The 24,538-nt window shown below is 41.1% G+C and overlaps 1 protein-coding gene across 1 annotated transcript in view; it reads left to right on the top strand.

The window, feature by feature from the left end:
* The window catches only part of LOC125463930 (centrosomal protein of 131 kDa-like), a 72,999-nt gene extending 51,740 nt beyond the window's left edge, over window positions 1-21,259 (top strand). The window contains exons 7-14 of the mRNA XM_059655124.1: window positions 1-102; window positions 957-1,139; window positions 4,907-5,038; window positions 5,376-5,614; window positions 6,667-6,805; window positions 10,165-10,346; window positions 14,659-14,734; window positions 18,681-21,259. Of these exons, the coding sequence (XP_059511107.1) occupies window positions 1-102; window positions 957-1,139; window positions 4,907-5,038; window positions 5,376-5,614; window positions 6,667-6,805; window positions 10,165-10,346; window positions 14,659-14,734; window positions 18,681-18,977 (1,350 nt within the window). The 3' untranslated portion in view covers window positions 18,978-21,259. The remainder of the gene's footprint in view (window positions 103-956; window positions 1,140-4,906; window positions 5,039-5,375; window positions 5,615-6,666; window positions 6,806-10,164; window positions 10,347-14,658; window positions 14,735-18,680) is intronic.
* Window positions 21,260-24,538: the final 3,279 nt, after the last annotated feature.

Here is a 24,538-nt window from a genome sequence, read left to right as displayed (position 1 = left end):
ACCAAGTGTGAAGCAACGCTGACCTTGCAAGAACAGGTCCAGGGTCAGGAGAAGTTGATGAAGAAACTGAGCGAAGAGTTGAAACTGGAGGCAGTGGAGTCGGTGAGGCACCTCTTTAGACAACTGTTTGTGCAATGAAAGCCTTGTGGTGAGTGGACAGAGGGAAATACTGTCCAATGACAAAGTAAGGACAGTGACCAACTATCCTGAAGTAAGGTAGCTCTTCAGCTTTGACACCTGGATGGGAGGGAAACCTGGAAGTTTTACTTGCATAACCAAAGCCACCAGTAACAGGTATACTATCGACTCCACCCATCTCCCACTTTGTGCTCCACCAAGCCGTGTTTGATGTCTACCTGCAGATCCGTTCTAATGTTTAGATTAGATTAGATTCCCTACAGTGTGGATACAGGCCCTTCGGCCCAACAAGTCTACACCGCCCCTTGATGCATCCCACCCAGACCTATCCCCCTATAACCCACACGCCCCTGAACACTATAGGCAATTTAGCATGGCCAATCCACCTAGCCTGCACATTTTTGGACAGTGGGAGGAAACCGGAGCACCCGGAGGAAACCCACGCAGGTGCGCGGAGAATATGCAAACTCCACACAGACAGTTGCCCGAGGCTGGAATTGAACTCAGGTCCCTGGTGCTGTGAGGCTGCAGTCCTAACCACTGAGCCACCGTGCCGCCCATGTTCATGCATATTTTGGTGGTTTAATTAATTTGACCCTCCTGACCTGAAGGTGCCAGCTTCTATAGAACTGCTGTTCCCTGAGCACCCACAGCCCTTCATATCTCACCCATATGTCCTTTTTTCACATGGATATTGAGCAGCCTGGCTATTTACCCACATGGGACTTCACTTTTGAATCTGACTTTACTTGACTAGTTTGTTATTTTTCCCTCTTGACGTAGCTTTTATATTTATACACGTGAATGTGTATCTCCAGGTTCCGAATGCCTTAGATCTTGAAAACAAGAAGTGGGAAGCAGATTCGAAGGAACAGCTTCACCAACATTGTCTATCTCTGGAAAAGGTGAATGGGAGAGCCCTTAAACAGGCCAATGAGGACCTGGAGGAAGAACGGAGAAACTCACTCACTTTACAACATAAATTAGTCGAATTGCAGAAGGTAGCATGTAATTTAGTAGAATAAATTGGCCACTATCCCAATAATTAATTGATTTGTGCAAAGCTTGGATAGTCAGTTTAAAAACAGAGGATTGGAATGTCAGGTTTATGAATGGGGCTAAGACATAGTTGTGTTGCTCTTCCCTTTAAAAATAGCTGTAGTTTGAGTTTAAACTTAATTCCTAAGAATAAGACTCTGTTTAAAAAAAAGTCTCCCTCACTGAAGGAAACAAAACACGTTCTTTCGTGCGATATGGTACCTGATCTACTCCAAAAGATGAGTAGTTGCACAATGAAGATATTTTGTCTCTTTAAGTGTTGATAAAGAAACAGTTGCCATTTTTATATTAGTTTCATGACTTTTCTGTATGTGTAAAGCTGCTTTACAGCCAAATACGTATGTTTGAAGTGTAGTCGCTGATTTAATTTTGAAAGCATTAAATTAATGTTATTCTAGGATTTAGAAACAATATTTTCACACGCAAAAAAAATTCTATCATTGACTTGCAATACTTCAGTGAAACATTCCCTTGACCTTCCTTAAGGCTCCAAGAACTCATTATCAGATTCAAGGAACCGTGTGAGATAATGGTTGTCATGGTGACCATGTCCTGATTTTTAGCAGACTCTTTAACAACATGTGTGCACTAAATATGTCTGTAACATTAGTTGAGTAATTTACTTTTCGTAATGTCAGCAGACCACTGTGTGGAATCACTTATCCTTTCTATGTTTTCTGATTATAGTGTGAACTATTCACTGGAAGCTCTGGTACATGTTTGGAGGTCTAACTTGCTTTTTCATGCTAAATGATCAGAAGTAACCACTTGTTGGGCATCCACTGTTTAATTTTACACATCACAATCCAACCATGGTCTCAACCTACAGGAAGGAGTCATGGAATAGACTCGCAGGGCAGCATGGTGGCTCAGTGGTTAGCAGGGGCCAGGGACTCGGGTTCAATTCCACCCTTGGGTGATTGACTGTGTGGAGTTTGCACATTCTCCCTGTGTCTGCGTGGGTTTCCTCTGGGTGCTCCGGTTTCCTCCCACAGGCCAAAGATGAAGAGGCTAGGTGGATTGGCCATGCTGAAATTGACCATAGTGTTCAGGGTTGTGTAGATTAGGTGGATGGGCCTGGATGGGATGCTGTGAAGGTCCGTGTGGGCTTGTTGGGCTGAAGGGCCTGTTTCCGCACTGTGGGGATTCTATGATGATCTATGAATAGCTGTTGCAGAACAGAAACAGGTCCTTTGGACTATCGCATCAATATCTCAGCTGAAGCAACTCAACTAGACCTATTACAAGAAATTGATCTTTTTTAAACACCTGTGAATGCTGAATGCACCTTTTCCTCATCAGGCACCCAACATCAACTTCAAACATTCCTAGATCGAGTTTACAACAACAACAACTTGTATTGCAATTTTAATGCAATGAAACATTGCAAAATGTGTCGCAGGGCATTATGAAACAATGTTTCACACTGACTCTCCTAAAGGAGGTAATTAGAACAAAAGTAATAGATCTTAAGGAGAGCATTAGAGGAGCCAAGCAAGATCGAGGGTTAGAGAAGCAAATGGAGAGCATTCTAGAGACCGGAATGAAGCCAACTGAAGGCATGGCCACCGATGCTGCAGCAATTAAAATTAAGGATAGATTGATTAGTAGTTACAAACACCAAATTATTGTTTTGGAGAAGACAACCATAAGGGTGGAGCTAAGGGGGTTAAACTGGAGAAATATAGAGATAAAAGAACATTTGGTAACATGTAAAGAAGAGATTAATAGAGGTAGAAGAAAACCATGCTATTGTTGAAACAGTATCTAACCACTGAATGGAATTGTGAGAGATAAAGCAGTTTGGATCGGAAATTGGCTTGCTGAAAGAAGAGGGTGGTAGTTGATGGGAAATGTTCATCCTGGAGACCAGTTACTAGTGGTGTACTGCAAGGGTCGGTGTTGGGTCCAATGCTGTTTGTCATTTTTATAAATGACCTGGATGATGGCGTAGAAGATAATGAAATGTGAGGCTGGATGAACACAGCAGGCCCAGCAGCATCTCAGGAGCACAAAAGCTGACGTTTCGGGCCTAGGCCCTTCATCAGAGAGGGGGATGGGGTGAGGGTTCTGGAATAAATAGGGAGAGAGGGAGAGGCAGACCGAAGATGGAGAGAAAAGAAGATAGGTGAAGAGGAGAGTATAGGTGGGGAGGTAGGGAGGGGATAGGTCAGTCCAGGGAAGACTGCATCCCAAAACCAGTCCAGCCTGTCTCTGCCTCCCTAACCTGTTCTTCCTCTCACCCATCTCTTCCTCCCACCCCAAGCCGCACCTCTATCTCATACCTACTAACCTCATCCCACCTCCTTGACCTGTCCGTCCTCCCTGGACTGAACTATCCCCTCCCTACCTCCCCACCTATACTCTCCTCTCCACCTGTCTTCTTTTCTCTCCATCTTCGGTCCGCCTCTTCCCCCCCCCAGCTCCCTATTTATTCCAGAACCCTCATCCCATCCCCCTCTCTGATGAAGGGTCTAGGCCCGAAACGTCAGCTTTTGTGCTCCTGAGATGCTGCTGGGCCTGCTGTGTTCATCCAGCCTCACATTTCATTATTTTGGATTCTCCAGCATCTGCAGTTCCCATTATCACTGATGGCGTAGAAGGATGGGTTAGTAAATTTGCAGACGACACTAAGGTCGGTGGAGTTGTGGATAGTGACGAAGGATGCTGTAGGTTGCAGAGAGACATAGATAAGCTGCAGAGCTGGACTGAGAGGTGGAAAATGGAGTTTAATGCAGACAAGTGTGAGGTGATGCACTTTGGTAGGAGTAACCAGAAGGCAAAGTACTGGGCTAATGGTAAGATTCTTACTAGTGTAGATGAGCAGAGAGATCTCGGTGTCCATGTACACAGATCCTTGAAAGTTGCCACCCAGGTTGACAGGGCTGTTAAGAAGGCATACGGTGTTTTAGCTTTTATTAATAGAGAGATCGAGTTCCGTAACCAAGAGGTTATGGTGAAGCTGTACAAAACTCTGGTGTGGCTGCACTTGGAGTATTGTGTACAGTTCTGGTCACCGCATTATAAGAAGGATGTGGAAGCTTTGGAAAGGGTGCAGAGGAGATTTACTAGGATGTTGCCTTGTATGGAGGGAAGGTCTTACGAGGAAAGGCTGAGGGATTTGAGGCTGTTTTCATTAGAGAGAAGAAGGTTGAGAGGTGACTTACTTGAAACATATAAAATAATCAGAGGGTTAGATAGGGTGGATAGGGAGAGCCTTTTTCCTAGGATGGTGACGGCGAGCACGAGGGGGCATAGCTTTAAATTGAGGGGTGAAAGACATAGGACAGATGTCAGAGGTAGTTTCTTTACTCGGAGTAGTAAGGGAATGGAATGCTTTGCCTGCCACGGTCGTAGATTCGCCAACTTTAGGTACATTTAAGTCATCATTGGATAAGCATATGGACGTACATGGAATAGTGTAGGTTAGATGGGCTTGAGATCGGTATGACAGGTCAGCACAACATCGAGGGTCGAAGAGCCTGTACTGTGCTGTAATGTTCTATGTTCACTGCTCAGTGCAATTGATTTGATACTAGTTATTAACAAAATGCTAAAATCCTTTTCGGAAGGAATATCTTGTGGGTGAAAGGGAACTATAAATAGATGAAGCAAATGGCAGTTTAGACATCTCGTGTTCCATGATGAACCTGACCAATGTGTTCTGCACTCCCTCTGGAGTTTTTTTATGTTGTGTTTTTGTTGGCAGAGAATCCAGGAGCTGGAGGTCCACAGCCGTTCCCTCCAGCAAAAGACAGATCAGGCCATAAGCAATCTGAAGACTCAGATTACTGAAGAGAAAGAAAAGGAGATCCAACAGCTCAGAGAAGAAATGCAGTTGGTATGAAGTGAAGACTGTCATCTTTAAGAAGAAAGATTATAGTTAACCAATCATTTGATCCCTGATAAAGTTAAATCTGATTGATGGTAATGTTGTTATATTTCTTAGTACTGGTGACTCTAATCCCTAGTAATGTTGGGTCTGTTCAATGCTAATAGCTGTCTATCCACAGTAGTATTATTCTTCGCCCTGGTAAGGTTTGAAGCTGATCCTTACCAGTATTGTAGAGGGTAGTATGGTTTCCATTATTCTCTTATTATTAATATTGTGCAAAATTGATTAAGTTTCATATGTTCTTTGGGATTGCCCTGAGTTTCTCCTCCTGTTGCGAGTCTAGGGTAAAGAAAAAGAAATTGAGAGACTGACTTCAAAGATGGAGGAGGAGTTGCAGATCCTTCGAGCTAAGAACAGTGAAGTTTCCCTCAAAGAGAGAGAAGCCAGAATGCAGGAGGAGCAGGCAGAAAAGTCCTTTGTGTCTGAGATCAAGACAGAGTGTGAACGCATTCATGTGTTAATACAGAGTACACAAATGCAAGCCTTGGGGAGAGTGAGAAGTCCACCCTGCAGTAAACTGAGGTGAGTCACTGACACCACCATGGTTAACCCTAGTCAACTCATTCACTCCCATTCTCCCATATCTATCTTCCATGCACTGCAGCAGTTCAAGAAAGTGGCTAATTGTCACCTCCTGCAGGGTAATTAGGGATGGACAACAAATGCTGGCTTAACTAGTGTCACCCACATCTTGTGAAAGAGTTTCAAGAAACCCTTCCCTAACAATACTAATGAACTTAAAACATACATTACAAATGCAAATTAGCAAAAATAACAACCTTGAAGTTCTGTGTAAATCCTTCAGATCTTCCACCTTAAGTTTGACAAGAGATTGGAAGAGTTCCAAAGCAATTTCTGTATTAAAGTATATTTCCCACTCTGGCTGATCTCTCAATCTCCTATATATTAATATTACTTTAATTTTGTTTTATCCAATGCATTTATTTCCATGCTGCTAAAATTTAATCAGAAATAATAGGAACTGCAGATGCTGGAGAATCTGAGATAACAAGGTGTAGAGCTGGATGAACACAGCAGGCCCAGCAGCATCAGAGGAGCAGGAAAGCTATGATGCTGCTTGACCTGCTATGTTCATGCAGCTCTATACCTTGTTATCTTGCATTTATTTCCATGTTTTTTAGCTGTAAAATTCTAACTACTTTCCTCATTTGCTTTCTTTTCCTACTGTGCTTCTTTCTCAAAAAGGAAGCAACTTATTGGCTGAACATTAATTCTGCTGGGTGTTTTTTTGTACCAAATTTTAAAAATCCAATGTAATGACTGACAGGTCATATTGTACGAACAACTGACATGGGCCAAAGATTTTGTGTAATCTCAGGGACAGCTTGACAGTGGAAGGTAAATCCAGGTTAATGTGTCTCTCTCATCCTGACACACACTTCCAGGAGAATCTTAAGTGCCTTTTGGTAGCTGGTGTTCCTTCCTCTGTTTCAAAATCTCCGGTCCAATCAGAGCGAGCAAATGAACACAGACCCTCATGTCACAGGTTCTCTGCACCAGAGGGGATCTGCTAGGATGTGCATTGTGAAACCCACCTCCTTATTATTTTGCAGGAGCCTGACACGAATGACGTTAGGAGAAGCTATCCATGCACTGTGCAGAGCCAGTGAGGATCTGTGCCAACATGTGGTTGACTTGCATCAGGAGCTGAAGAGCCAGCGTTGTATGGTACATCATCTCCAGACAGACAAGGTACCAAACACTTCAATTAAACCCATATTGTGTAAGATGCAGGGTGGCACCTTGGGTCCCTGTACAGAATGTTGCAAATTTGAATCATCACCTTTGTACCGTTTAGACAAACCAAAGTGCCTTTGTAGTTTGAGAGTTTAAGTTCCCCCTTTTAATTATTTGCAGCAATAAACAAATGTGGATGTTTGGCCATTTTAAGATTGCTGCAATTTAAAGATGAATGCTGGCATTTGAGATTATGGTAGATTTTGGCTGTGTGTAAAATGGTGTGACACCAGGCTATTTTACACCTCTCTTCCTATTTTTATTTCCGTGGTCATGAGAGATATAAAACAGGGTTCTGCTTTCTTCAGAACAACACTCTCTCTCACTAAATTAAAGTATACTTCAGTGATGTAGTACCAGTGTAAGGGGTTTGACATGTGATAAGCATAACCATTGTAATGTTTTTATTGCTGATTATACATTTCCATCTGGAAGAAAGGTTTTGTGGTGTTTATGGCGCAGTGGTAGTGTCTTTACCTCTGGACCAACTTTAAATCCCACCTGCTCAAGAGGTTAATTACATCTTTGACAAGGTTGAATAGAAAATATTTTTAAAACAAAAGGGGTGAAACTTATTTCTTGTTTAACACATTAGTTGGACGAAGACAGTAACCTTCTGATTGCTGGTAGAGATGTCTACATCCTTAAATCCTTAGAAGATGCAATAGAGCCAGAAATGGAGAGGAACAGTTCAAGGTCACATGTTGACTATCAACAGAAAGAATCTGAGCATTTTATTTTCATCTGTGTGACTTGCATATGAATGCAGTGCCCAATGATGGGATGATAATCTCCATCCCCACAGGCTGTGATTTTTATGACTGTTTTTTGAACTGTGCAGATTTCCGGGGAGAAAGTGTTGTGTTTTAAATAAAAAGCCTTGTATTTATATAGTGACTTCCACCTCAGGACATCTCAAAACAACTTATGAGGTAATTACTTTTCAAATGGAGTCATGATCAAAATGCAGAAAACTAGGGAAAACAGTGGTGCGGTGGTAAATGTTATTTGACTTGTAATCCAGAGACCCAGGCTGATATATATGGGGTCAGATAAGTATAAAGTTGGTCTCAATAATGGTGACCATGCTACTATCATCAACCTTCATTAAAACCCATCTGGTTCATTAATGGTCTTTAACGAAAGAAATCTGTCATTCATAGCTGGTCTGGCTTACACATGACTCCATATCTGCAGCAATGTGGATGACTCTTAACTGGCCACTGAAATGCCCTAGCACACAAGTCAGTTCAAGGGCTATTGGGGATGGTTAACAAGCACTGACCTTATCAATGATGCCCCCATCTGATGAGACAGCATTTTTTGCAAATAATCAGCAGCCAATTGAGTTGCAACGCGGTGACTCAGTGGTTAGCACTGCTGCCTCACAGTGCCAGGGACCCAGGTTCAATTCCACCTTTGCGCAACTGTTTGTGTGGAGTTTGCACAGTCTTCCTGTGTCTGTGTGTGTTTCCTTCCACAGTCCAAAGATGTGCAGGCTAAGTGGATTGACTGTACTAAATCGCCCATAGTGTACAGGGATCTATAGGCTAATTGGATTAGCCTTGGGAAATGCAGGGCTGAATGGCCTGTTTCCACACTGTAAGGGTTTTCTGAGAATTTAGGTATTAATCTTCCATAAGCAGCAATATGATAATAATCAGATAATCTGTTCTTTGGTGATATTCATTGATGGATGTCAGTTGGACAGAACACTGGGAATCTCTGTCCTGCTCATTTCTTAATAGTAACACAGGATCTTTTACACCACCTATGAAAGCAAGCGTGGCCTTGATTTAACATTTCACTGAAAGTTAAGAAGTTAAAAGCACTAAAACAATAGTTGACTTTCTTGTCAGCAACTATCTCACAGGGTGTATGCCCTTTATAGGGGAGTCACAGAACTGAAAGTCCTTTTTCCACGGACAGGGCAAGTTTTTAAGACCTGACCTACCATCTGTATATTCATGATTCCATTCTGTAAATCTCCTTATTGCAGACCCATCTTTCTAGTTTTCACTGGTTTGAACAAGAGGCTAAACAGGAGCAAATGCAACTTTCACTGGAATATGGTGACATTTTCACTGCCCACAAGGCTAGGCTGATCCTTGAGATTCATTCTTATACCCTGGGTTTTTCCCTCAATATGAGGAGCAATGTAATATTTCAAGAGATAAGTGAGGGATATGGCTGAAAGTCAAGTCTGTTGGCTTAGGCCAATGACTGGCTTTGGCCTCACTGAATAACTAAGCAGGCTTGAAAGGCTGAGTGGCCTACTGCTGTACCTATGTAACATTGAATTTCAGCTCTGTACCAGTTAGTATGTTCCGGGATAGACCTGGATTCTTAATGGGGTGAAAGAATTTGCATATGTAGCACCTTTTATGACATTGACAAACTCCCCCCTCCCCCACCCCTCATGGGTTTTAGCCAATGAATTGCTTTTGAAAAGTAGTTGCTGTTCTACCTTAGAAAACGCAGCAAAAATGTATGCATAGCCAGCTTCCGCAAGCAATGTAACAGTTTTTTGGTAATGTTGATTGCGGAATGAATATTGAACTGAGCACCAGGAAGAACTCCTCTCTGTTTATCTTCAAAAAATAATATTGTGGATTGTTTTATGTTAAATGCAGTCTCTGTTTCATGTTTCAACCGAGAGGTGACACTTGCAGCCCAGCAGCGCACTCCCAGTACCGTTTCGAAAGCATTAACCTGAATCTTATGCATGCCTTCCAGCATAGAAGTTCAAACCAAGGACTTGTGGCTGGCGTATTCACTGAGCTTAAATTGTTCCTGCTCCTCTCATAGTTCTAATTTTCTCTAAAGTTCCAGTTCACTGGAAAACACTGCATTTTTGCACTAATTGGCTTTGAGAACTCATTGTAAATTCCAAAGAGTGATAAATGATTCACTGGTTTCTACAATTAAAACCCAATTTCTCAAGCAAGGTTAAACTATCCCAGTGACACATCACTCCAAGAACCCAGGAAATGAGAAACAGTCTCCAGGTTTGATTCTAATACAAAAGCCCAAAGTTTCCAGTTGTACTGGAAATACCATTTTATGAAGAAGGGTCCAGACCCGAAACATCAGCTTTCCTGCTCCTCTGATGCTGCTTGGCCTGCTGTGTTCTTCCAACTGCACACCTTGTAATTCCAGTTGTACTGTTAGTTTTGGGATTCCCCATTCTGAAAACGTACACTGATGAAACCTTTTAAATGACAATGTTTTAACTCATTAACATTTTAGACATTTGTAGTAATTTTACAAAAATCTTGTTTGGGCCTAATTCTCTTGCTTTGTCCTATACTCAGGATGACACCAAGGAGGTCAGCAAGCTACAGAGATCGCCACTGACTAAGTCTGGGAGAGAAAAGCAACATACACTTCAGGAGAGGAAGAATGAGTTACCAGAAATCCATAGGACCATGGCTGAAAGGGATGATGTGACTCCCTGCAAACACACCCGCGAGTTTCAGGAGAAGCAGAATGTAAAGTATGTGACTTCCTCACCTCTTTAAATGTGGACAAAAATTTGTTTTCAGTCTCCTCATGAGATATTATTGTCCCAGGCTTCTATCAGTTCTCAACTGACAGCTAGTAAAAGAAGCACAAGAATTATTTTCCTGATTCCTTCAGTCTTGTCTATGTGAGGACACGTTTCTGCTTACCTGGCATCTCTTTCTGACAGAGTGACTGAGATGGGGAAACCACAGATCCATCTACTTAATTCCTCTCTTTGGAATTAGATGGAAGGTGACACACAGCTATAGCTCAAGGTGACTTATCCACAGAGGACTTGGTTGGCTTTCTGATTCAACCACTATTTGTGGGATCGCAGCTAACTTGGAACTCAGCTGGTATAGAATTACATTTGTATCTCATTACTCCGTCTCGATACATCCTCAAATATTACCAGTCACTCTGTTTAATTTGCTTTTTTTTTTACCCGATTCTCTCAGCCTCCACTCTAGTAGGTGAAGTTAAATCATTTTCAGGTTAGGCTTTGAGAAATATAATTTGGTCAGTTTATATACGAAGACAACATCCAAGCCTTGGAATTCTGGATTGATGGATCATTGGATTGAAATCTAGCATGCAATGACTGATGAGGAAACACTGGAAAAGGAGGCTAAATAGCCTTCAAAAAGCAACTTAAAGAAAAGTGAAAGAGGAATAAAACAAATACCTTAATCCTATCTACTATTTTATGCAGGACTGTGACTGTCGATATAAGGGGAAATAAATAGAAATATTTTACCCTTTTGACTAAATGCAATCAAATTCATTGGCATCCTGTTAGTTCATGCGGTTTGCTAGGTCCACAGGATTTTGACCCGCTGATACAAATGGAATAACAATATATATTTTTAAGTCAGGATGTTGAGTGGTTTTAAAGAGAACTTGCAGGTGGTGATATTTCATGTAATTGCTTCCCCTGTTCTTCTGGATGACGTGGTCATGGGCTTAGACAATGCTGCTTAAGGAGCCTTGATTTTTTGCAGTGCATCTTGAATATGGCATACATTCATGCTACTGAGTGTCTGTGGTAGATTATTTGATTGTTGGTGAGTGTCAGTCAAGCAAGCTGCTTTGTTCTGGATGGTGTAAAGCTTCTTGAGTGTTATTGGAGCTGCACTCATCTAGGCAAGTGGGGAATATTCCATCACACTCCTGACTTGTGCCTTTTAGATGGTATTCAAGCTTTGGGAAGTCAGCAGGTGAGTTACATGCTGCAGTTTTCCTAGCCTCTGATCTGCTTTTGTAGAGTTTATGTGACTTCATTTTAGCTTTTGATCAATGGTACATCCTAGGATGTTGTTAGTGTAGGATTCAGTGATGGTAATGTCTTTGAACGTCATGGGGTGATGGTTAGATTCTCACAATGGACATGGTCATTGCCTGGCATTTGTGTTGTGTGAACGTTACTTACCAATTGTCAACACAAACCTGGATATTACTCAGATCTTGTGACGTTTTGAACATGGAAGGTTCCAGCATCTGAGGAGTTATAAATAGTGCTGAATATTGTGCAATCATCGGTGAACATTCCCACTTCCAACCTTATGATGGAGGGAAGATCATTTGAAGTAGCTGAAAAAGGTTGAGCCTAGGACACTACCTTGAAGAGCTCCTGCACAGATGTCTTGGAGCTGAGATGATTGACCTTCAATAATTACAACCCATCTTCCTCCATGTCAGGTATGAGTCCGAGAGTTTGTGCCCTGATTCCTATTGATTCCAGTTCCGTGAGGGCTCCTTGCCAAATGTGGCCATGAAGTCAAGGGCTGCCAATCTCTCCTCATCTCTGGAATTCAATTCTTTTGTCCATGTTTGAACTAAGGCTGTGGAGGTCAGGAGCTGAATGGCCCTGGCAGAACCCAAACTGAGCATTGTTGAGCAGGAGATGCTTGACAGCATTGTTGACGATACCTTCCATCACTTTATTGATGATTGAGAGTAGACTCCTGGGGCAATAATTGGCTAGGTTAGATTTATCTGCTTTTTGTGCACTGGGCATACCTGGGCACTTTTTCACATTTCTGGGTCAATGCCAGGATTGTAGCTGTACTAGAACAACTTGCTTCTCAGTACTATTGTCGAAATGTTGTCGGGGCCCGTATCAATTGTAGTATCCAGTGTCCCCACCTATTTCTTGATATCACATGGTATGAATCGCATTGGCTGAAGTCGGGTATCTGTAACACTGGGGGAGGCAGAGATGTATCTTCCATTTGGCGCTTCTGGCTGAAGATTACTGCAAATTCTTCAGCCTTATCTTTTGTATTGATGTGCTGGTCTCTTTGATCATTGACAATGGGGATATTTGTGAAGCTGCCTCCTCCAGTGAGTTGCAGACTCACTATTCACGGCTGGATGTAGCAGGACTGCAGAGCTTCGATCTGATCCATTAGTTGTGGGATTGCTTAGATCTGTCAGTCACTTGCTGCTTATACCATCTGGCACACAAGTAGTCCTGTTGGGTCGTTTACCTGGTGTAGGTCCTGGCATGCCCTCTTGCTCTCTCCAATGAACTAAGTTTGATTACTTGAAGGTAATGGTTGCTGGGCCATAACATTGTAGATTGTGTTGGAGTATGATTTTGCTGCTGTTAATGGCCCACAGTAAATCATTGATGCCCAGTCTTAAGTTGCTAGATTTGTTCCAAGTCTATCCCATTTAATATGGTGATAGTGCTACACAACATGATAGAGGGCACTCACAATGTGAATATGGGACTTCATCTCCATAAGGGCTGTACTGGAATCATGCTTGTGGGTACTGACCGATGCATCTGAGGCAAATTGGTGTGAATACATCCAGTATGATTTTTTCCCTCGTTGATTTCTTCACCAACTGCCACAGACCCAGAACAGCAATGTTGTTTAGGAGCCAACCTGCTCTGTCAATACTGCTGGTGGACATGCAAGTCGTCTAGACAGAGTACATGCTGCAACCTTACCACACTCGGGGCTTCCTTTTAAGTGTGTTTGACGGAAAGGAGCAAATAAAAATAGGAGATATGTGGTAATCAATAGGTTTCCTTGCCAATGTTTGACTTGATGAATGAGACTTCACTGTTGAGGACTCCTAGGGCCACTCCCTCCCAGCTATACATGAATTCTGTGCAGACAACTCAGTTGGGTCTGTCCTGCCAGTGGGACAAGGCATATCCAGGGATGGTGATGGCGTCTGCAACATAGTCTGTAAGGTTTGTTTCTATGATTTTGACTGTACCAACCTGTTGTTTGATTGGTCTGTGGGATGGCTCTCCTAATGTTGGCTGTAGCCCCCAGACATTTCTAAGGAGGACTTTGTAGAGTCGGCAGGGCTATTCTTGTCATTATGGCTTCTGGGGGGGGGCTAGGTGGTCTATCCGTTTGCAGATCTGTTTGTCTTTTTTACTTTCTAGCTGTTGATACTACTGAATATCCTATCGGGCCATTTCAGAGGCAAGCTCATTTCTGAGAGGCTGCACCCGTGTAAATAATAAAGTTGGGCAATGTTTTGATATTGATGATTAGCAGATTTGTATTAGGATATTTATGTCAAATACGAACAAAGATTGAATGGATTCCATTCAATGTTCCCAGCCTTCCAATAGTGCTAATCGACAGCCATCTATTAAGAAAGTGAGCGGAGCGGGAATGAGAGAGGCATAAGGTTTCCTTTTAAAGTAAACCTTTGAGTTCCCAGTGTTGAAACTTCAGATAACTGCAACCCTACTACATCGCAGCAAGTGACATTCAGATTAGTCCTATAAAGTCCATGTCTTTATTTTTCTGTATTATTCATTGTGGAATGAAATGTGAAGATAATTTAACAAACCAAGGACTGCTGCAAATATTTCAAAGCAAGTGGCATAAAACAAAACTGCAGATGCTGGAAATTTGAAACTAAAACAGGTCTCGCAGACTGTGGGGAGAAAGCATTTCATCAGAATCATTAGCAGCTAATGGAAAATGAGGTATTTATGAAAATGTCTTCATGCTTATGTCTTAAGCATTCTCCTTGACCAAGATCTTCATTAGTTGGTGTATTTCCTTTTGAAGCTCCTTATTTGGTTTTGTTTGATGTACCTGTAAAGCACTTTGAGATATTTTATTATGCAAATTAAACAAATACAAGTTATTTTGTAAGTGAAGGGAATATTACTTTTTTTTAAAGCTTTATTTTTTTGAGGGTAAAGTAACTTACAAAGGCGAGAGGTTTGCTATATGGGTGTTTGATTGTTCAGTGGTGGGATAGGCTTGTTCTGCAATGTTCCTCGATTGATGGCAACAAATCCAACACGTTTCTCTATACAGGATTGTCGACAGAGACAGAAGTGAATGTCAAAAGAAGACAGAAATGCAAGAAAATGAAATCCATCCCCTGCCTTTGGTAAACATTTACTTACACTTGAACGTAATCCATTTGCCTAACTTCTACCATCCAAATTGCATGTTAAGATGGCTTCTCTGAGTTATTGGAGAGCTCAAAATGTTCAGCGAGTCAATGTTGTACCTTTTGGTATCATTTCCATCCCTCTATTCCCTGGTGTTTTGTGCATACAAGGTGTTAGCATTGGGGAAAATGCCATTCAGAAAGTAGAGCAGAAAATGAGATATGGGGCTTTGGAGCCCAATATCAAGCGGATTTACTAATTTGTCTTTAGTTTCTTAGTTACTTGCCTTCTGATTTGTTGATTTCTCTCCTAATTACTTTATATTGTCCCATATTATGCTCCCTCCTATTAAACATTTTCTTTGTCTTTAATTTGCTTCTCCTTTAATGTCAGCATCACAGGCTAAATCCCCATTCTGTCAATTTATATGACTACTTAAATCAGGCTTGACCTGCTGAAATAGTAGTCTGTCTAATTCTTTTCATGGTTTGTTTCTTTCCTGGACGACACGACACAATTCGAAATATTTCTGGTGGATTTTTAACACTATTGTTTAATTGACATTTAGTTCTTTTAACTTCAAATTCTCAGCACTTCAAAACCAACTTCATCCAAATATGTTCTCCTGATCTTAGTAACATTTATGTCTGGCTCAGTCTTTATCCTAAACTGTATTATATCATGGCCATGATTGCCTCAATGTTCTTTGACTTGTGTTTTGCCTCATTCCCATTACTATATTCAATGGGGAACCTTTCTTCTTGGATACTGGGTTAAGAAAGAAGTCTTGCACACATTTGTAGGTATTCCATTCTGTTATCCCTTTGCCTTTTTTTGGCAATTAATCTCAGGATATTTGAAATCCTCTATGATCCTTATTCTACCATATTGGTTCTTTACCCTAAATCATCTATTTTCCTTCAATTCCCTCCTGTTATCAGGTGGTCTAGAGATTACCCCTTTTCTAATTGATCTTCACTTGTCTTTTATGTAATCCACTTGGATTTTAGTGTTTGCTTTTTGCAAAACAAATGTTTCCTATTTCCATCATGTTATCTTTGCTAAAAATCACCACTCCACCTCTGAAGTACTGTGTACAATCTGGGTTTCTAGGAAGGGATGTAAAGTTCACTAGGTTGATCTGACTAGAATAGGCCAAAGCTCTGGAGTTTACATGAATGAGAGGTGACTGCATTGAAATCTAGAAGATTCTAACAGGGCTTGAAGGGGTATATTCTGTTTTCACTTAACCACAGGATGTGGTTGACACAGGATATACCAGCATTTATGCCCTATTGCCCTTGAGAACATGGTACACAAGCTGCCACCTTGAACCACTGCAGCCTATCTAGTGGAGGTGCACCTGTTATGCTGTGAGGAAGGCAGGTTCAGGCTTTTAATAGAAAAAGATGCAGTGATGAATTATTTCCAAATCAGGACGGAGAGAGATTTGGAGGGAAAATTGCAGATGATTGTACACACAAGCTGCTGCTACCTTTGTTCTTAGGTGGTAGAGATCATGAATTTGGAAGCTGCTATTCAAAAAAATCTCAGCAGAGTACTGCAGTACATCTGGATATGCTACTCACTGTAGTCGCTATGCCCCTGTACAGGAGGCAAATACTCTCACTGCAAGAATCTTCTGAATTCCCCATTGTGAGCATTCAGTGATTATGATGCTGCTGAATGTCAAGGGAAAGTATAAGACTCTGTTCTAGAGATGCTTATTACCGAGCATCTAGTGTATTGCAAATGTTAATTTCTGCTTTGGAGTTCAAGCCTGGATGTTGTCCAAACCTGTAGTCATGAATGAACATCATCCCTCATGTTGTTGTTATGTAGGCAAAGACAACTGCACTCTCAAAAATATCTTTGTTATTGAGGCCAAGATTATCCACTATCCACAAACTGGTTTCTGCTGTGTCCCTTCCTACATATCCAGCTTTTGGCCCTTCACTCAGCGTAACATTTCTGCAGCTACTGATTTACTCCAACACAGCCTCATCTCCTCTCTCGCGCTCGCGCTCTCTCTCTCTAATCTTGGCCCTCTGGTATGACCCTCAGCTCAGCTCACTTGAGCCCATGGGATTCAGACTTAAAAAGATAGGGCAAACAACTGGTTTAGCCATCCTGTTTACCATTCAGGACTATTCTGAAATGTATCCCTGAAATCCCTGGTTTTTCAGTACTGCAATCAGCTTGTGCAACCCCTCTTCCCTCCCACCCTCGCCTCCACAATTAAGGGCAAGGAGCTTGTTGACCTCAGTCACTAAGTTTTTGCTGTGTCTCTATTCCACTAGCCACCCAGTACAATCACCTCTGACCCCTACATCCTTCTCTCTTTCCCACCTAGCATTTAACATACCTTTCTCTGGTTCCTTCCTATTTCCCTGTATGTCCCCTCTCTGCTCATTTGTCCATGCAACCCACCTTCTAGTCCCCCGAAGCTATTTACATTAAGCTATTGATCACCCAATTTGCCCACCTGGTGCCATCATAACCAATGTAGCAAATGTTTTCTGTCTCCTCCCTCTCTCTTTGAAATCCACAATCATCATCCATCCTATCCTCAAGGCAACATGGATACCTTCACCCTTTTCTCTTCAAAAAGTTAATGACACCTCCCAAATCTGTTCCCATCTTTGTCAAGCTCCATCTTTGAGTTTGGTTTCCAACCCCACACCATCTCCTGCACTACCTTTAATCATTCAGCTGGGTGGGACTGCTTTTACCTGGTCCAATTCTAATCTGTTTCAATCAGTCAGGTTCTGTTCTTGTTCCTAAATCATTACCTGAGTATTCTGCAGGATCGATCCTTTATCTTCCTCCAGTTTTATTCAATCTACTTGTAGACCCTTGGTGCCATCATCCAAAAGCAAACAGTTAGTCTTCAGATTTACTAATCACGCAGCTCTAACTCACCATTGTCTTTCTCAACATCTCTATTTAATGCTAAATTACCAGATTGTTTATCTGAAATTCAGTACAAGGTGAACAGAAATTTCCTAACTAAATACTAAGTACAATGCAAATGTTTTCGCAGGCAAATCCAAGTATCAAATTATTAACTTAGCCTCACTTTCTCAATGATCTGAGATTAAGCCTGCCTGTTCATAACCTTGGTGTCACATTGACCCCGAGAGGAGTTTCCAATCTCCAATTTGTGTCATCACTGAAGATGATGATGTCTGATTTTTATCTCAGCCGCTGAAACATCATTCAAGTCTTTTGTTTTAAACCCCTACTGACTCTTCCAACTCTGATGACTTAGCTGGGTTGCTGATTGCTGATAACCATGTCCCAACATTGCACAAACCATCCTAATGCAGTTTAGAGGCCAATGTGTCTGAGACACCAGGCTTCATTATGAACAAAAAAAATTAACAAAATAATTAACTTTAACAACTGGAACAGAAATGATGATTCATTTTCTATTACAATGCAACTTAAAACTCTACCCCTTCCAAAGGGAAAACAAAACCAATGGAGGCACGCTCAAAACAGGAATTCCTCAGAGTAGTGTCCTAGATCTGAGATAATGGGAACTGCAGATGCTGGAGAATCCAAGATAACAAAGTGTGAAGCTGGATGAACACAGCAGGCGAAGCAGCATCTCAGGAGCACAAAAGCTTCTTCATCTGCCCCCATGACCTCCATCACTGGGTTAAATCCCTTCCTAACAGCACTGTCAGTATCCCTATATCCCAGAGACCACAGCACTTCAAGAAGGCAACTCACCACCACCCTCTCCAGTGCAACTAGGAATTGGAAATAAATGCTAGCCCAGTCAGCAATGCACTATTCCAATGAATGAACAACAAAAAAGTGTTCCCTGGCTCAGACACACATTGACCTTGACTATAGGTTCACAAATGTTCTATATTTGAATCAAATTATACTGATGTGAATAACAGATTATTCCATTTTGTATTCCCTTAAAAGGAACACACTGAACCTTCTCCTTCATGGTCTGCCTCTACCACATCAGTAACTTCCTCTGCAGTGATCTCATGCAGGCAGAAGGATTTTGGGACACTGAAGCTGCTGAAACATTTGCAGAGCCGTGTGAAACAGCTCCGAGCAGAAAACAACATCTACTGTGGAACCAGCCTGAAGGATGTGAGCATTCTCCATACCATGACTGACAGCTCATGCAGAGAGACTACGAGTAGTTCACCGCACAGATCAATGCGGTTACAGGACTGGCAGAGAAATAGTGACAGACAGGAAGAAGGTTAATTAGGGAACAATTATATGCAGGATTCTGCACTGACTCGGGGGCTAGCCTAGAGAGTAGGAGTTGCTTCTCTGGCAATGATGTTGGTGCAGCAGGACTAACTTGTTGGAAACTGTGGGTCAAGCTCCTATTTAAATATTGCCAGTCATGTTCAATGTCAATGCTGCATGTACTTGGAAGTCAGCAATCACTGGTGAAGGATTGACTGATAACAGTCACCTCTCCTCCCCAGAGTCAGGTAATATCAGAAAGATTTTACATGTGCTTTGTGAAGAAGGAAAGCAGTAAGTGGTATTTGAAAAATCACTCAAGATGTATGCTTGGCCACCCCTTCCACAAATGGAGACCAAACAGCAAACCACAGTAGAATGAGATCTGACAGCTTATTTCAGAAGGCTGTCTCAGTGTTGCTGAGCTGCAGTTAACTGCTCGCCATGATCATGCTTTGAGACACTGGATTATGTCATGGTTTGATTATACACAGTTCTGAGTGTCCACCCAAATAGGCCAATGCAACATTACTGTATGGATGGTGCTGATTGTATGTGTTTAGTATTCCTAGTAGAATTAAATTTGGACTAACGTAAAATGATGTCCCACATTAGTATTTGATTTTGCTGTTCAAATATCTCCTTCCTACAACCCCTTCTTCCTAAATCTACATACCTCTAACTAAATTGAGGGTGAATGATTAAATCCATCTTGCTACATTATTCTACTGTATTTGTATAACCATGTATGGAATTTTACTGAATTTTTTATTGAGCAGAGAAAAAAAATAACTAATATCCTTTACAATTTGTTTTTCTGTTGAAGTGTTTATTCTTTGAACAAAAAGAATGTTGCTGCTGAGAAATCCTTACATTTGTATTAACTGAAGCTCTGAAACTCATTTGACCACTGACACAAGTTTTAAATTGGATGAGTACAGGATAAGGATATGGGAAGTGCTGAGCAGGAATGGGATATGGGCAGTGCCAAGTGGGATTGTGGCTGAGTAGTAATGTTATTGATACCAGTGGCTGAAAAGAAGTTGAAAGACTTCGGAGTGCAGAAAACGAAGGGAGTGAGAGAGATTCAGGGAAGAGGTGAGTTGTGATTGAGACAATGGAAATAGCAAAGTTACTATAGATGGCAAGACAGCCATGAAACATGCAGGAGACCTTTATAGATTAGATTCCCTACAGTATGGAAACAGGCCCTTTAGCCCAACAAGTCCACACCACCCCTTGAAGCATCCCATCCAGACCCATACCCCTATAACCCCCACACACCCCCAAACACTGCAGGCAATTTAGCATGGCCGATCCACCTAGCCTGCAAATCTTGGGATTGTGGGAGGAAACCCACCCAGACACAGGGAGAATGTACAAACTCCACACAGACAGTCGCCCAAGGCTCAAATCAAACCTGGAAACTGGCGCTGTGAGGCTGCAGTGCTAACCACTGAGCCACCCTCTGAGGGAGAGAACAAGGGAGTTGGAGAACTGAGGATAAGGTGAGCTAAGATGGAGATTTACCATTGGTTCATAAGATATAGGAGCAGAATTAGGCAATTCAGCTCATTAAGTCTGCTCTATCATTCAGTCATGGCTGACAATGAAATCACCAGAAGTACATGTTGCTCAGTGAGACACCTGGAAAGAGGAAACCAGTGCGTATTTTGTGGGTCAAAACAAAGATGGGAATAAAAGGATTTTTATAGGTGAAGTGAGGAGGTAGAATAAGACAACTGCTTAAACATCAAGTTGCCAAAATAGTTGGGGTAAAAACAGAAGCTTGCACTTTTGCACATCCAGTGTCTCTGTAAAAGTGACATTTACCTAGCTTGTTTGCATAATCATTTCAATCTTTTTACCTTGAAGAAAACTTCTGAATGGGGAAATGAACAATTGGTAGAGTACAAATTTCCTCATTGGTAATCCTGCTACGCATGTGAACAATTACTAAAGCATTGCTGGTGAAGATAATTTTGTGCTGGATTGATACATTGTTACTTGGACAGGTGTGCATTAGGGGAAGCCAAAGTTAAAAACAAATTTTGGTTGAATTTTTTTGGTGAGATAAAGATATTAATGAGGGAAATTCTGCTAACATATGCAAGTGATCTTGCAAAACTAATTTATAAATGAGACCAATTGTGGCTTTGAAGTCCATGGGATAAAAAGGAAAGTGATTAAAAGTTGATTGTGACAGAAAACAGAAGTAGTGAATTCTGAGTTTCTTTTGTACTGGACGGAGGTACATAAAGTTGGTACCAGGCCTATTACTTGTTCTATATTGATGACCTAAATCTGGTGTACAGGGAGCAATTCCAAAATTTGTAGGTAAAACAAATCTTGGATGTGTTGTGATCTGAGGAGGAAAGTGGTGGATTTCAAAACAACATAGACAACATGAATGGGCAGACACTTTAATCTTAATTTCCCAAGTGCGTGATAATGCATTTTATTAAGCAGAACAAAGAGACAAGAGAAAAGGAACAATTCTAAATGAATGCAGGAAGGGAGAGAGCTAGGGTATACGTGTGGAAATCATTCCCATCGTGCCATGCAACCTGCAAAGAGCTTAAAAGGCATATGTCATAATAAACAGGCAGGAAAAGCAAGGAAGTTTCATAAAAGACCAGTTTGGCCTCAATTGAAATTGTCTCCAGAAAACGCACACTACTTTAGCATAGAGGTAAAAACTTGAGACGAAGGAAGGTTTTACAAAGACAATTTCAGGGACACGAAAGTTATGTCAAAATCATGACCGGTGTGGACAGTAAACAAAGAGGAACTATTCCTCCTAGTCCAAGCGTCAAAAACCAGAGGATATCAGTTTGAGGTGATTACAGAATGTATCAACAGTAGCATAAACAAACTGTCTGATGCAACACGTTAGAATACGGAACATGCTACTTGAGATCAACAGACAAAATAACCATTCTAAAATCTGTGCTATAACCATTTTTAGCAAATCACATATCTTCATAACTCTGGAATAAATTTCCCCTCCATCAGAGAGATTCAAACAAACACAAAAAATGGTAGCTCTAAGTCTATGGGGTGATTAAGACCAATGAAAATTTTAGTGATAGTCCAATGAAAATGTAGCTTTCAGTGTGCTACCTGCTGGAATGCTAAGTAAAAGCACCATCTACTGGTATAGAAACAAAACTGCAACAGATTTATTGTATTAACATAGTACTGCTTGGAGGGGGTCCATTTGCTAAACAGCTGGTCTGCGAAGCAGTGTGATGCCCATCACTGGCTGAGGTTATCATGAAGGACTCTTCTCACTGTCTCCCCGCACCCGAGATACAATGGCCCTCAGATTAAATCGCCAGTTGTCTCTCCCCCGTGAAACAGCCCTATAATCTGGCAAACCTACAGTGATTCAAACTTGATTGTACTGCTTGTTTTATGTACGTTCTCCAAATCTAAAATGGGATTAACACAGCATTGGAATTCTCAACTCCAAAATTCAAAGTCGAGACTGACACACTCCTGTGCTGGCTATTTTAAAAATGTTGTTGCCAACTCTCAGATCGGTCATTTGTAGAGCACTGTGAGAGTTGAATGTGTCACTGCTCATTGAATATCTTTTGTTTGCGGGTTCCTGCTAGCCATTGTACATATGAACACAAGGTATCTTGTGGTACAATGGATACTCAAGGCCCTATGACAGATCGTTGTAGCACTCCAATAGTTACATCTTGATTTAGAACAATGACCATTTAGCCCTGTTTCTTTGTGCAAAGCAATCCATAATCCATTATCCTCCACTATCCTGACAGCTTGTGAAACAACCTTTTTAATGTGGCATTTTATGTGCCTTCTGGAAATGCACCATATCTGCAATTTTCCCTTATCAACTCTCAGCTTGTTCTATCCTTAAAGAGCTCTAGCAAGTTTTTCCAAGTATGATTTCCATTTCATAAAATCATGTTAACTGATTGCATGTTATAAAGGTCCTGTCATTTCTTCTTTAATAAAGGACTCCAGCATTTTCCTAATGACAATTTTTAATTTCTTGCTTTCTGTTCCTCTGCCTTCTTGAGCAGGAGCCTCATGTTTCTAAAAAAAACTGATCTGCTAAAACCCTCTCAGAAGCCAAGGAGTTCTCAAATATTTCGACAAATGGTTCCACTCCTCAGCAACCACTTCCTTTAAAACCTTTAGTGGTAGATCATCAGGTTCTGGCAAATTGTTTGTCTTCAGTTTTTTATAATTTGTCAAATAACTATGAATTGAGACTGTTAACACTTTGCTTAGTTGTAGGAAATGTTTGGAGAATCAGGAGACCTATCATAAACTGATCAAACCAGGAGTTTGTTTAGATAGCAGTTGAGAGGAACTTATTCTAAGTATTAGTGAGCTTCCACAATAAGATGACAGATTTGGACTAATACCGGACAGAAAAATATGACATGTCAAACGACACCACCTAGGGAAGGTGGTGTTTCGTTAGAATGTCTGAAAGAGAAAATTATCTGGGTTTGGTTTCTTGAAAGGGGTTTACTACAATTCCCAAACATCAGTATCTAGTCATTGTGATTAATATTTCAGAGAGTTTGCCAAGTAAAAATTAATTGCATTACAACACTAACTACAACCATGAAGCGTTTTTTGATGTGTAAAGCACTGAGACCTCTGACGGTATGAAAACTGCCTTGTAAAAATGCAAGTTCAGGAGGAGGGTCACTGGACCCAAAACATTAACTCTGCTTTCTCTTCACAGGCTCTTAAAATATATGGAGCTTGGGATCAAGAAATCATAGACTCAATCCAGAATTTCAATTTAGTCCAATAAATGAAATACTCATTAAATGAGATGCTTCAAAAATATTAGCCATGTTCTCCAATTTTTACCAAAATGGAATCAATGCATTTCCCCAAAGGAACTAGACAAAAAAAAAAATCCATGGCATCACCAGCTCCTTGTAGAAAGGTGCTTGCTTTGGTGGAGGTGACTTTCTCTTAACTGACATTCACACTATTTCTGTTGCATAAGAAAAAGGGATCATCAAATCATCGCTTAGTGATATGTTCAGTGATATATCACAGGTCATCCGTGGCAGATGCTACCACTGGATGGATGTATTTGTGAATTATGAGAAACAAATCATAACCAGTGTGCGCCTTTCATGTGAAGAGTCATTTTGTATTTGTGTGATTTACAGATGGGTGTTGTTTTATAGGAGGACTTCCTTCTGTGTCTCCCTTAGTTGATTCAGAATATTTATAGGGGCTCAACTATAACTCAAAGCCAGAATCCCACGCTGGAAAGTGAGGGACAAATGACTAATAAATGTACTACTACATGACAATAGTGGTAATTTTAAATATTATCCTGTAAAGCAGTTATCAAGCATTAAGTTCACAAGGTATCTTGTAATATTGCCCATCTTGTTTTTGATTTTGCTGCTGGACTCATTTATGTTTTTGTTACTTCGAGATGTAACTGCTTGAACGTTTGCCAGTTAAGCCTCCATTCCGCCTTCTATTTCCCAAAGCTCCGCTGCTCATATCCTTACATGCATCAAATCTTATTTAATTTAAAATACAACCTCACCACT

This window comes from Stegostoma tigrinum, chromosome 26 (assembly GCF_030684315.1).
Source record: "Stegostoma tigrinum isolate sSteTig4 chromosome 26, sSteTig4.hap1, whole genome shotgun sequence".
Classification (NCBI taxonomy): Eukaryota; Metazoa; Chordata; class Chondrichthyes; order Orectolobiformes; family Stegostomatidae; genus Stegostoma; species Stegostoma tigrinum.
The sequence above is the reverse complement of the archived record's forward strand: the minus strand, read 5'-3'. Positions and strand labels throughout refer to the sequence as shown.